The 13,988-nt window shown below is 41.2% G+C and overlaps 2 protein-coding genes across 3 annotated transcripts; both read right to left on the reverse strand.

Moving 5' to 3' along the window:
- Positions 1–1,711: 1,711 nt before the first annotated feature.
- caiap (CARD- and ANK-containing Inflammasome Adaptor Protein) lies at positions 1,712–4,730 on the reverse strand. The gene is made up of 4 exons (XM_030727264.1): positions 3,566–4,730; positions 3,260–3,443; positions 2,544–2,766; positions 1,712–2,461 (listed from the first exon to the last, which is right to left on the reverse strand). The coding sequence occupies exons 1-4, from the start codon at positions 4,728–4,730 to the stop codon at positions 1,712–1,714; spliced, it is 2,322 nt and encodes a 773-aa protein (XP_030583124.1).
- A 3,065-nt stretch (positions 4,731–7,795) lies between these two features.
- Positions 7,796–9,895, reverse strand: jun (Jun proto-oncogene, AP-1 transcription factor subunit). Of its 2 annotated transcripts, XM_030727245.1 has the most exons (2): positions 9,697–9,895; positions 7,796–9,462 (listed from the first exon to the last, which is right to left on the reverse strand). In XM_030727245.1, exon 2 carries the CDS (start codon positions 9,409–9,411, stop codon positions 8,536–8,538), a length of 876 nt encoding a protein of 291 aa, XP_030583105.1. In that variant the 5' UTR covers positions 9,412–9,462; positions 9,697–9,895; the 3' UTR covers positions 7,796–8,535. The 2 variants fall into 2 exon arrangements, with proteins under 2 accessions (XP_030583105.1, XP_030583104.1); XM_030727244.1 differs by having other exon boundaries at positions 7,796–9,895.
- Positions 9,896–13,988: the final 4,093 nt, after the last annotated feature.

A 13,988-nucleotide genomic window follows, 5' to 3' on the forward strand; every position in this document is an offset into this window, starting at 1 on the left:
ATAGGGAAAATCACAGCACTGTATCATGGTTTAAGAAGCATAACTGTACCAATGTTATTATATGATAGAGAGTAGAAATGCTTTGATAACCTGGATGTTTTATCTGCTTTCTGGTTTTTCACTAGAGAAAAGAAACAGTACATAGTGGGTAAACCTTCAAGGGTCATATTACCATATGGGGTAGGTGTTTGGCCAAGTTATAGCATATGAAAGATCTCCTTTTTATGTGGATGTTTAAAAACACCTAGAAGGAATCTTACATCATTTGATATTTTTATGGTGCATAGTTTAAGTAGACCACTTTCATCTACAGATGTGAAGTGTTTACTTGTCCAAATAAAAAATACATGCAGGAATGCAGATAAATGCAGGAAGAAAGTTGCTGAAAAAGTTGTTGTGTGCTTTTTTTCTAATTTAGGATGTGGTTAGATGTTGCTGTGCTTGGTTTTCAACCCAGAGCTCTAGGTGTGCATAAAATAACCTTTATCAAATGATCTGCAGAGGTGCACGCTATACCAGATGCTATCAACATAGCTTTCCTGTTTGGTTGTTAGAGTGACTAATGCTAAAACCACTGGTGGGCCAAGAGGGGTAACAATGTGATTTTTAAAAAAATGTTTCACCACAAAAAAAAAGAGCATCGGTTCAGTTGAAGATGTATTAAGTAAGAGTCAACTTTGATGGTGCTATGGGGAAAGTCACAGTAGATTGTAGCATTTTAATTGACAGGTTAAGGACATGGGTGGGCATCTCTATGTCAGCCTTAGATTGGTTTTTATCTTATCTCTCAGACAGAGGTTTCTCAGTTGCTGCTGATAGTTTTGTATCTTCATCTGCCACTTTATCCTGCCGTGTGCTCCAAGGTTCTGTTTTGGGACCTATTTTGTTTACACTGTATTTATTACCTCTCAGAGACATTTTGGGCCCCTTTAAAGAGGTCTTGTATCATTGTTAAGTAGATAACATCCAAGTGGACATTTCCTTTTGTCCACAGAATATTAAAAAAAAAAAATCTGTTCTTTGGGACTGTGTTGATGCAATAAAGAACTGGACTGCTAATTATGCTTCACTCAACACTGGGAAAACAGAAGTTCTTGTTTGTGCTCCTGACAGCTTTGTGTCCACTGTGATCAGTAGTCTTGGTTCATTATCATCACCGGTTCAATCAAATGTTCGAAATTTAGGTGTTACATTTGAGTAAGCTCTTAGTTTCAACAAGCATGCTAATAGCCTTGTGCGATCCTGCTTTTTTCATTTGCAAAATATTGCCGTCTCAATCGAATGGTGTCCAAATCTGAATTGAAAATGATTATTCATGCTTTTGTCTCCTCACGATTGGATGCAGCTGTGAGGCAACTTACATGTAATAGATCACCTAAGTGGTCTCACATGACATCCTCACACTGTCTCCCCATAAAGTCCAGACTTTATGACTTGGTGATCAGTTTCAGAGCTCTGCATGGTCAAAATGCCTGCTTACATTACTGTGCATTTGAGGTTGTGGCTCCTAAACTCTGGAATGTTCTACCATCTCACCTGAGAACTGTGGACTCTACTAAATCTTTTAAAAAGCAGCTCAAGACTTATTTGTACAGGCTTTCATTTAACTAGTGGTTGTGCTCCTGAAAATGTGAATCAATGAAGTTCGATCAATCAGTCATTAAGGTGATAATGAATTTTCAATTTGTGTTACTTTCTTCTTCAAAGCCCTCTACTTCACAAGAAACATCTTTCTCTTGAGTAAAGTTGCAATGGTCTTATGTTCTGCTGTGTGTTCACTCTCTGCCATCTGCAATGGTGTCTTCCCCGTATTATTTTTAGCCTGCAGATTTGCTTTATTCCTCTGTCCCATATCCCCAGCTTGGCCCCAGCTTACAAGTATTTTCACAACCTTGTGGTGTCCACCACGTGCAGCACAGTGCAGAGGTGTGTCTTTGCAGTGATCTGTAGCATTTATCTTTGCCCCAGCCTCCAGGAGCAGCACAGCTGCACTAGCATGCCCCTTCTCAGCTGCAGCATGAAGTGGTGTTTTCCTCCACACATTCCTGTCTTCAGTTCCCTTGTTGGTGAGTGACTGAAGAAGGGCTGAAACCATGCTTGCATGCCCGCCAGCTGCTGCGTAATGCAAAGGCGTGGAGCCATCCATGTCTCTAGCTCCCGCTTTTGCCTTGTAGGACAACAGTGACATCACCACGTCTACATTTCCCTCCATTGCAGCCAAGTGCAGGGGAGTTATTTTCTCATTATCAGTAATGTTTGGGTTGGCTTTGGCTGACAGAAGCAAATCCACCACGCAGCTATTTCCCTGCGAAGAGGCTGCCCAGTGCAGCGCTGTCCTCCCCAGCCGGTCTTTGACTCCAGGTTCTGCCTTGTTCTGAAGAAGCTGGATCACCGTGTCTGTGTGACCCTGCCAGCTGGCTACATGCAGAGGGGCCAGACCATCCTGGCCTACTGCATCTACCTATAGTAATGACACACAACTTTGCATAAATGAACTGAAAATCTGTAGAAATGACAACAGCTGTTAATGCTTTGACAATTACCTGTGCTCCATGTTTTAGCAACAGACCAATGATGTCAGGCCTGTTACACTGAACTGCTAGGTGGAGAGGGGTATAGCCTTTAGCTCCCTTAATGTTTGGGTCCAGTCCTTTTTCCAGCAGTGTCTGCACTATGGGTATGCTACCACTGTGGGCAGCCAAGTGCAATGCTGAGGAGAGGTCGGATAAGGTAGCATCCAGTTTTGCATTTTTCGCTATGAGAACACTGAAATGAAAAAGTACAGTAAAGAAAAGGGACACTTAAAGTATCTGCATATAATCTGCACAAAATTCAATTCAATTTTATCTATATAGCACCAAATCACAACAAACAGTTGTCTCGAGGAGCTTAAAATATGTACAAGACAGTAAATGGTGGACATATATAAAATTCTAAACAGAAACTATCACACGATGCCTACAACAAAATAATTGTTTGATGTTTTGTTTAAAACTGGAAAACATGTTTTTTGAAAACTAAGAGCCTGGTCAAATGTAACACCTAAATTTCAGACATTTGATTAAACCAATGATGATAATGAACCAAGGTTATTGATCTATTGATCACAGTGCCAACAAAGAAACTGGAGACAAGAAAAGGGAGAAAACCTTTGGGGAAGTGCTCTCGGTACGCTATATTTATATTTACTGGATTCCTTGTGTGTGAATATCTAGAGGGACTTCTTCATTATCACTCAATTCATGTTGAAAGACGTCACCTGAAGACTTCTTTGTGTCCCAGCTCCGTTGACAATAGGAGAGGCGTATATCTGTGATTGTCACGCACGTTCACATCCGCTCCGCTGTTTATCAGTGACCTCACTGCTCCATCAAGGTTCTTTCTAACAGCTGCAAAGAGAGCAGAGCCCAGGGCTTTTTTGCTCAGGGCTCCTCTGGCATTAGCTGTTTGAGAACAATTGACTGTGAGCTTGCATATTTTGCAGGTTTATGCTGTATTTGTGTGTAATTAACATCTCAAAAAAGAACCAATAAATTAACATAAAATGCAAACTGGAAAGACTCACCAAGCAACAGCTGGAGAACTGATTCTTGATAGAGATTAATGGCTTCATTTATGATATCATAGTCAACTTTAGCTCCTGCTTTAAGAAGAACAATTATTGTTTTCTCATTGTTATTCTTGACTGCATAAAACAGAGCTGTTTTTTTATGGCTGTTTAAGGCATTAACAGCGGCTCCGCTCTGCAGCAGCAACTCAGCCAGCCTCCAGTTATCCTCCATGGCAGCCATGTGCAGAAACATGGTCTGTCTGTGACTCTCAGACTGCTTGGCCTCCTCCTCCACCAAGAGTTTTACAGAATTCAGGTGTTCATTTTCTGCTGCCAGGTGGATGGGACTTTTGCCTTTCAAATCCAGAATATGTATAGGAGCCCCAGCCTTCATTAAGGCTGTCATGATCTCAGTGCGCCCCCTCCTGGCTGCTCTGTGAAGAGCTGTGTGGCCTGTATCATTCTGCTGGTCCAGTCTGGCTCCTTTACGAATCAAGAACTCAGCGATGGATAAATGCCCATTTTCTGCAGCTACATGTAATAGAGTCTCATTGGAGGAATTGGCAGTGTTGATATCACTGTCTTTTAACAGCTCTTCCAGTAATAAGAGATCCCCTTTTCTAGCAGCCATGTAACTGAGGCTTTCTGACTCACTTTGTGCCAGCATATTCTCTGATTTTTCAAGTACCGTGGTTCTTTTTCCATTCTTTTTAATGTTAGAGCTCTTTTTGAGGTTAGTTTGAGTTGTCTGCATTGAAATTTGATCTGTTTTTTTATCCCTCCACTCCCAGTCTCTCTCCAGCAAATACCCAATCAGTTGTCTCCTGTTATCTTGAATATGCGTAGTCACACTCCCCACATAGGTCTTGATTCGCTGGTAGAGTTCAGGTTCTGCCAGCATAAGACACGGGTGGAAGAATTTCCGACATGCTCGTTCACCTCTGGCCTCCAGGATGTCCAGGACCCTGGAGTTCTGATCTTTATGTGTCCTGATGGACAAAACAATCGATCTCTTTGCTGCTGTCATGATCCCTTCTGCAACGAGGAGATCCAGGAGATCCTCAGTATGTGAGATGCCATAAACCAGATCCCTCCTCTTTGTCCGGATCACGTCCACTGCATAAGGGTTCTTGCTGTTTGATGTTACGTGGCTTTCAAAACCCCTGAGATTACTCCACATTTTAAATTTGCTGCTAAATGAACAGTTCCTCCTTCAGCCCTTGTGCTCTGCAGGTCATTATTAGAATTGGTTGTTCTGATTTGTGTTTGTTTATTTTATACCATATTGCTAAGTGAAACACCACACCCTAGCAACTGAAGCCTTTCACCATACAGATCCGGCTGGCTCAGACTGCCCTTTGTGCAATTATGTCATCAACTATTTTTCATTATATGCAGTGAATTGTTTTATATAGTAATAGCACATCCATCTTCAATCACTGTGAAATTACTTATGTCATCTGAATTACTGAAAGGTGACAACAATAACCGCTGCATAAAAATAGCATTGCTTTTGTGTGTGTGAGAGAGATACAGTAGATGGGGATGTGTGGGGAGAAGAAAGACAAGCCATTCTCCTTAATGGCTGAATCACTCAGCCTAAAGATTAAAATCAGTTTGACATATAATAATGAAAACATTTGATTTCCATTTGCCATTTGTTAAAGAGATAAAGACCTATTAATAACTTTCATAAGTAAAATTAGCAGTAGGCCTAATGCACTCTAAAAAAACATCCCCCAGTCCAAGTAGAATGAGACTTTATATAACTACTATTATTAGTGTATATTGTAATTTATTTCATTTTATAGATTAGATGTATGAATTAGAGGCTAAGAGTGTGACTAAGGGAGTAGCTGAAAGTAGCCTTCAGATGCCCGAAGAAGCCGTTTGGATGAGAGGTGAAACATTTTCAAGAAACTTGAAGAAGTCCAGTTGCCTTTTTTTTTTTTCAAGCTCCAGAGATTACTGAGATGACTGAGAACCTACACAGACACATTTCTGGCAATGGCACATATTGATGTGCCGGCCTGGAGGAGTTTGACTACCTGTGCAACCTCTGTAGGGTCCAGGTATTGCCTCATGCGACTAGTAGTGACACTGACCCCAGCCAAATGCAAAACTAGTGAAAAAAACAGTCAAAAAAGATGAGGAGGGAAAAAAATGCCAGTGGCCTCCACCTGTAAAGCCATTCCTGCTTTGGAAGTTATCTCTAGTGCACCTCCTGTTAATTTAATTAACACCAAAGCAGCTGAAACTGATCAACAAACACCACCACCACCACCCCCACCCCCGGCTACTTAACTGACCAGATCAATATCCCAGAAGTTTATTTGACTTGATGCTATACTCTGATTTAAGTATTCCTTTCATTTTTTTGAGCAATGTACATTTCCCTTTTAAATGTAGTTTGGGTTTGTAGAAGTATATAAAGCTGTTATTAACTTGTATTATAATTTATGTGGGCTATTAGTGAACTATTCTATAGACTACTGTGGAGTTTTTTAAAGAACGTTTATTTGTTATTATGGTGATCTCCCTTATGTTTGACATTTAGAAGCCTCCTTTCTTCTTTTGATGTCTTTTCATTGATTTGGCTTGTTTAATTAAGTCCAATCTCTTCTTACTTCTCAGACTGAGAAGTAAGAAGAGATTGCTTCTCAGGGTTCACTGTATTATGCAAAGAGGAGATTATGGAGTCAGTCGATTCACTTCCCGTAATACACGCCTCCTCGGCAGTGACGCTGGTCTTCCGAGCGTTCCCTCTCCTTATATGGCAGGAAAGGGCACTGCTTTCCGGAATGATGTCACAGTGCTCCAAGTTTGAGAAATCAGAGCGGATTTGTGGAGAAATCGGGATTCCCATAGAAAATCAAAGGCGAAGGTGATTACTGATTATATTATGATCATATTCCTTGTTTGTTTGTTTGTTTGCTTGAATAAATAGCAAACAAAAAATAAAATCACATGATAAAGCCTAGAAAGGAAAGGAAAAATAGAATATTCTGTAAGCTTTAAGCCTCACGGTGTATCGTGGACTTCACCAGGTTTTTAGTTAACAACCCGTTCTTTGTGAGGTCTGTATTAATATAAACACAAAGTAAAAGTCACTGATGAACCGATATAAAGTACAACTGATCCATGAAGATTTCGAGATAACAGCGCTTCGGTCCATGTCTCCGGTAATTTACCTTAGTGTATTTTGCCCTCTAGTGTTTCAGTGAGAGCAGCACACGTTGGCGTCCTGTAATGTTTGAAGGCTCAGTACATAATAAGCTGTAGGCCATACCTGAGCTGTCCGGGCACATGCACCTGCTGTGTAAGCACGAATGAAAGCGCACTGTAATTTCTGGTTTTAGTAAGAATATTGAGATAAACCTTTATTTTTTTTTATTTTTTGCCAACTTCATTACATGCAGGTAAGCTGCTGTGCTGTAAACAAATTATGAGAATATCCGCCTTGAGATAGATACTAAGCTCCAAGCTTGTATTTTTGGCTTTCTTTGTTTTTGTTTTTATTGTGGTTGGAAACATCACCACAAACGTGATTCCCTTTTATTATTGTTATTGTTTGTTCCTTTAGCTGCTAGTGAAAGAAAGTATACTATAAGATGACTATGTAATAAAAGGACTCACTATATACACATATACAATCCCCCAGATCACAGTGGTCTTTATAGCTTTAATTGTATTAATGATGTGTGCCATACAGAGGTTTGGATTACTGAACCTAAGACTTGTTTTTTCTTTGTTCATTTTAAACTTAGAACAGGACAGGCTGCAGTGTTGAAGAACTGAATGGTGCAATAGCAGGGAAAAGGTTACTTATTAAATCAGTGCCAGATGTCTTAGTTAAAGGTTGCTCACCTCAGCCTATTGTGATTGTTACATGTAAAAAAAAAAAAAAGTTACTGATTGCTCAAAGCAATGGGAGATTTTGTAGGGTAGTTACTCTTCTTCTAGGCCTGTGTGAGCTGAGACACAAAGTGGAGATCTCAAACTCTACAACCCCAATTTGCAGAATTGGCCTCCATCAGGAGTAAGTGAGCCTGGTCTGTCAGCTCAAACAATCACTCAGCTTCAATCAATACCAGCGCTAATGGAATTTAGCTTGAGGTACTCTGAACTAGCAATTCTTACAACATGTTGCAACATGTTTTATTGTTTGAGTTCTTCAGTGGCACACCCACTTTTCTTTTTTTTTTTTAAATGTCAGGCTCTTACAAGTACACAGAGGCAGAGATGTTTCATTTTATCTGGTTTATTTTCTTAAATATTGATTAATTTCTTAAGTGCTCAGAAAACAAACATAAAAAATTATACAGTATTTTATTACAAATGGTAAACATAAGTACTCCAAGTTGATCTTATATACATATAACAATGAGTGAAACCCCATTAACAACTTTAGAAAAAAACAAGTAAATCTTGAAGCTTTTCTAACTGAATTTCTTACAATTAAGAAAAAATGTACTTTGTACTGTAACTCATAAGTCAGGCAGCATTTGTTGCAACCTTTCAGCCATTTAGAGTTGACCAACACACCCAAAATTGAAGCCATTAATTATGGCTACAGCAAGAAAAGTCTGTATTGCATGTGTGTATGTGTTTTGTTTTAAATCCGCTAATACTGAACTTTCCCTCTGATGGTCATGATGAAGTCCATGCAGGGCTGGATGTAAATCAAGAAAACTTCAGTCCTGTCAAGAAAAACAGCATGAAACAGAAACAGAAGGTTTTCTGCTTGTTGCTATGTCCCTTCTGGTTCATGGCTATTGTCACAGTCCCGAGCCCATCTCTAGGACGCGCCACTGGGGAGCGCGTGGCACTCAGTTACTTTGGTACGGCCCCCGGTCCCGCCAGTGTCGCGCCACATCATCCCAAATCCCGACACGATTTCGAGAGGCGCAGACACTCACTGTCACAGGAAGCGTCCTATTCTTTCAACTATAGTCTTTTCTCTCTCCGCCGCCGCTGACACCACCTCAGAAGGTCTGAAGTTGCTGCGTTAACATGAGCTGGCACCCGCTGTTTACGTGGTTCATCACCTTCTGCTTCAGCTGGGCCACCTGCTCGCGCAACATGTTGGCGGTGGATGCGAGCTCGGAGTTCTGTGACTTTAGGGTCTTCACTTTATCCTCCAGCCTCGAGATCCTCTCCAGCTTCCTTTTCCGGCATTTGGAGGCAGCGATGCGGTTCCTCATCCGCTTTCTCTCAGCCTTGATGCGCTCCTGGCTCTCCATGTCGATTGGGGAGAGAGGGGGGGTCTCCCCTGGCATCTCGGGCACGGTCTGGGGCTCTTCTTTGAGCGCAGTGAGCCGGGGGAGCTGGGCGGAGGAAGGCTGGCCGTAGATGGGAAGCTGAGGCGGGGCAGCAGGGAAAGACATAGTGGGGGCTGAGGTGGTGTAGTTTGGTGCCGATACGGTGCTGATGGCCGGGTTGAAAGTGTTCAAGTCCTCATAAACCGGCGACTCAGAGCGCATGGCAGCGTTGTTATTGTACACTGTGGCACCGGCAACAGATGAAACAGGCGGCAGGGCAGAGTTGACACTTGTCGGTGGAGTCGAGGTGACACTCACGTTTGCTGGGGCCGGCATGTTCTGGTGGTGGAGCTCAGCCAGGGCGCGCACAAATCCCTCCGCGAACCCCTCCTGCTCGTCAGTGACATTCTTGGGGCACAGGAACTGGGTCGGGGTCGGCGTGGTGGTGATGAGCCCGTTGCTGGACTGGATGATGAGCCTCTCCAGCTCCGGAGAGGCCAGCTTCAGCAAACCCACGTCGGGGGAGGTGAGGATGTCACCGGCTTTGGCGCGGAGGTGAGGTTTCAGAGCGCTCGCTGGGTCGGAGAGGTTCAGTGTCATGTTGTGTTTCAGCGCTTTGGGATTGCTGTATCCGTAGCCGGCGTTCTCGTGCTGGGAGAAAGCGTTGAGTGAGTCGTCATAGAAAGTAGTTTCCATCTTGGTATACATAGAAGAAAACCAAAAACAAACGTAGCTACACAGTCTTCTACAAAAACAACTTTCCGTCCCCCCCTTTTCTTCTTCCTGGTTACTGATGAAAACACTGGTTTCCAAACGTCCTCTCTGTGCGTAAAAACTTCCAAACTTTGAGTGCGCACTTTTCTTGACACAGGAATCAGAACTTACTTCTTTCACCAAGCGATGATCGGCTGTTCTGTGTTGAGTTGAAACAGTTCACAAAGCTTTTGCCAAAGTATCCAGACTTATATTGAGTCCGTGAATGAAAAGCGCCGAGACTCTAACTTTTCCTGTCAGGCACTGAGCGTCTCCGGTGCGCTCTCTGCCTGTATATGTGTATACTCTGAGCTGTCCAGCGTGGAGGCAAACCTTATCTGCTGCCGCTGCCTCTCTAAAAATAACCATGATGTCATGACGGGGCTCTCCCATTGGCTGGAGGGCGTGTCCCGGAGGCGGGGCTAACCTCGCCGATAAGGCGCGTTGCCTAGACGACCACCACCCAGAAGATTCTTAATCTCGCGGTGGATTGTGGGATGAGGTAATGCTGTAAAGGAGAACGTAAGCGCGCTGCATTGTGGGATGACGTATTGTTTTTGAATATTCGGTTACCCGCTTTACTGTCAGTGGCGGGACAGCCGCTGAGCAGGGCAGCACATCCAGACCTCAGTCTCTCTTATTGCGGTCATTTTGGTGTGAAACAGCCCAAATACTAACTTTTACTGTTACTTTTGTTTATTACACTTTTTATTTGCTTAAAGGTTCTGTGCTCAAAGAAGTCTTTAATTTAATTAGAATCAGGATACAGTAAAAGGAAATCACAGTATATGATGAATTTCATTGTCTATTCTATTCTTCTCTATTTTATTCCATTCTCAGGTTAAGCTTTTCAAAATTTCTGTGACTTTAAAATAGGTCAGATCCTGGCAGTTGGGATATTTTAATTCATAACTCAAACTACTTGAAATGAAATACTCATCTTTTGATATAGGCTAAGGAGCATGTGTGCACTCAGTAATATCTATATTTTACTAATAATGACAAGATTATAGTGCTAAATGTAATACATAAAGTCAAGAGTGTTTCAGCTGCCACCTGACTCCTCTAATATTTTGTGACAGGCCTACATTGGCTGCTTGTTCTCTCTGAATTCGTCAAGCCATTTTATTTTGCTTTATTTAATTTGTGTGATTTTATTTTTTAAAGCTGCTTTATTTCATTATATTCAGTTATTTCTATTGTGTTATATAGGTTTTACTTTACTTTTATTGTATTATATTGATTTTTACCAACTGAGCTTTTTGTTGTATTTTAGTTTACTGTTTTCTTTTTAATTCAGCTATTTTGTTTACATTTCATTTCAGTGAAACAGAAAAATCTGAAATTATATATAAATTATAATTTATTTTTCCATGTGCGTGCACATTTATGAGGGAAAGTCTTCATGACATTTTACTTCTTGGTCTGTGAATATTATGGTGGTCTCTGGTTGGTGGTCCCATATAATTGGTCTTATATAGCACAAAGACACTCCTTGCATTTAGCTGTGACCCTAGTGTGTACAGTATATGCTGACGGAGTTAAAATTTGGCTCCTAGGGAGGTTAATATAAACACAGACACAGTGAGAAACGCATTAAACCTCACCTAATGTGAAGTGCAGTAGAGTGACATTTAAAGTCAACTGCCTGTTGATTCAGTCATCAAGAGACATGTTTTAATCTATTCTCGTGCTTCTGCTACGATGCCATATTTAAGACCTTTTATTTCTGCTACAACTACAAGTTGTTAAAAATGGGTCTACAGATGTCTGTTTGTCCTCATAAAGAGCAAGTATATGTCCTATTATCCATGTCAGGGTGTGTAATTAGTGTAGTACAGTCCATTGTCCCATGGCCCTTGGTCAGAAATCACTGCTGGTTTAATGGCAGGAGGTTAACTGGTGTTTCTTATGTGTCTCCCCCACACTCCCACTGTCTGGGTCATCTACTGCCCTGCCAGCTTTACTGCCCACTCTCTCCAGCACATCCAGTCTAAATATGTCCCCCTTGTGTGACAAGTAAATCAGTCCCCTGGCGCTGGCTGGCTCAGAGAGGCACCTAAGGAGGCTGAACCGGATCATAAAAAACCGCCACCGTCTGACTTTTTATGGCTGCTAATGTTGTCTTTATGTACTGTTGTATCTGTCAAACTCTGGTTATTAATAAACTCAGATATAATCTGATCTAACTGGTTGACTTAGCTGATCTTATCTTGTTTCAGTTACAAGAGAAATCGGAAGCAGAATAAGCTTTTTAGATGCTTGCTAACGATGTTCAACCAGTACATTCTGAAATATTTATCCTTTTTGCTCATTCATCTATTCATGACCTCTTTTCATCTAAATTAAAGCACATGAAGAAAAAAATCATAGGTGGTCTAGTGCCCGCCAGATAGCAGGGATCCACATGTATGGCTTCACCCATTGTCCTGAACAGACGAATGAAGTTAAGGCAAAACATATGATGTCATTTAAAGTTATTATCTCATTTAAATTAAAGTGCTTTTAAGAGTCAAATCCCATGGCAAAAGTCAGACCTTGGTGAATTTTGTTTTATATACTTTCAAATGGTGTTTAATACAGAACCCTTAAATGCTTCAATATGACTGGAGCCTGAATGAATGAATTGGGCCTGCTTTTCCTCCCTGCTCACCATGCGTAAAGTTATAAAAGGGTAACCACAGCATGGTCGTTTGCCAAAGTGATTTTCTGTGTAGGAACGTATGGGAAAAGTAGCATGTAGGAACCCTACTGTTTTACCCTGAGAGTAAGATATCACGTAGCTGGCTGGTCCAGGACCTGGACATTTAGTCAGCTGTGGACTTCTTCAAAGGGGTGCAGACATCAAGTAGACATAATGGTAACCATAAAAATTATAATGTTTGAAAAAGTCAAAACTGGTAAGAAAAAAAAAGAGTATATTTATGGCAAGCTGTAATTTTTTTGTAGTCATTGTCACATTTAGTATATTTAAAGATTTTGGCCCACACTTTCCTCATAAGATTTTCCCTATGATAAATTTAAGAGGTCATCAATATTTTTAGACAAAACAGAAAATAGGATGTCATTGTAATATTTAATCCAGATGTGAAAACAAAACATTTTGCAGTAACAAACACGTTGTTTTCTATACAACACAAACGCCAGAGACACTTTCCTGGCTGCTTCTGTAGTTTGTTTTCAAGATAAAGAATCAACACTGTCTCATAAACATGTTTTGTTTTGTTTTTTTTTTTTTTTTTGTCTTTCTTATTGCTGTGTTCCTGCTCAGCTGCATCCTGCCCTGAAGTGGTGCAGTCGTGCTTTCTAAGCTGCCTCGTCTTTCCTCCGGCTAACTAACCCCTGCTGCTTGCTCAACTTTTTTGTCCTTCCTCTCTTGCTTTTCATTCGCATTTGCACCCCTACATTCTTATGGTACCTCTGCACTATTTTTCCCTCTGGACTGGATCACAGATGTCCTCCTCACATATTCCCCCCCACACTCTGCTTTTCTCTTATCATCCTCATCCTCCTCTCTCACTCTTTCTCTCGTCTTAGTCCTATCAGTGGCCAACCAGGCAACAGGATTTCCCCTGTGATGGAAACAGGCTGCGGCCTAATTGTATTGTTTCAGCAGCTCTTTTCAGTAAAATCTCAGACTGCTCTCTGTGTTTGTGTTGGTATCAGTACCTTAAACTGGAACACTGGCCAAAGCACCGCACAGTGCGAAAGAAAAGCACAAGTGTAAAACCAATGAAACATTTCAGAAACTTTTGCTCTTTACGTCAAACTGAACGTCCCTTGAGATTTGCAGGGTGAGTGAGAGGCAGCCTGTTGAAGCTTTTGAGACAGTGCACACTCACAATGGTCTTACCCTGTGAGAACAATTGTTGTTTCAGCTGTTATGTGACAGAAAAAAGCACCCAGCTGTGTCGATTGTGTGTGTCCTGCTGGACTGTAAGCATACATGTACATGTCTGGGTCTGGATTTAAATAATGTATTCACATACTGAGACCATTATAACACCTGAACAACACATTCTGAGTACAGTAAAAGTGTTTAACAACAGTTACAAAGGAGATAAAGCAATTGATAAACACACATTTGAAATGCGCAGCTAAAAGTTAAAGCTGAATGGTTGAAAGATGTCGCTGAAAGTAGTGGATAAAAGGAAGCGCTAACAAAAAAAGTAATGGATTAAGGTTTAACGCATCCAGCGTCTGTCATTCCATGTGGTAGCACACTTCAAAGTTAACCATATATAGTACTGATAGTACCTAAAAATGCTGCAGAATACTATTACATTTAGACTTAGATTTAGTGGCATGAAAAGTCTGGGCAACTTTGGGTCAAATTTCTGTTAAAACCAGCATTCTATAAAATGTTGCTTCAGCCCTTCTGCTTTCCTGGCTTCAGTTATTTTAATTTTACTACGCAGCTGCTT

The sequence above is a fragment of the Archocentrus centrarchus genome, chromosome 4 (assembly GCF_007364275.1).
Source record: "Archocentrus centrarchus isolate MPI-CPG fArcCen1 chromosome 4, fArcCen1, whole genome shotgun sequence".
Taxonomy (NCBI): domain Eukaryota; kingdom Metazoa; phylum Chordata; class Actinopteri; order Cichliformes; family Cichlidae; genus Archocentrus; species Archocentrus centrarchus.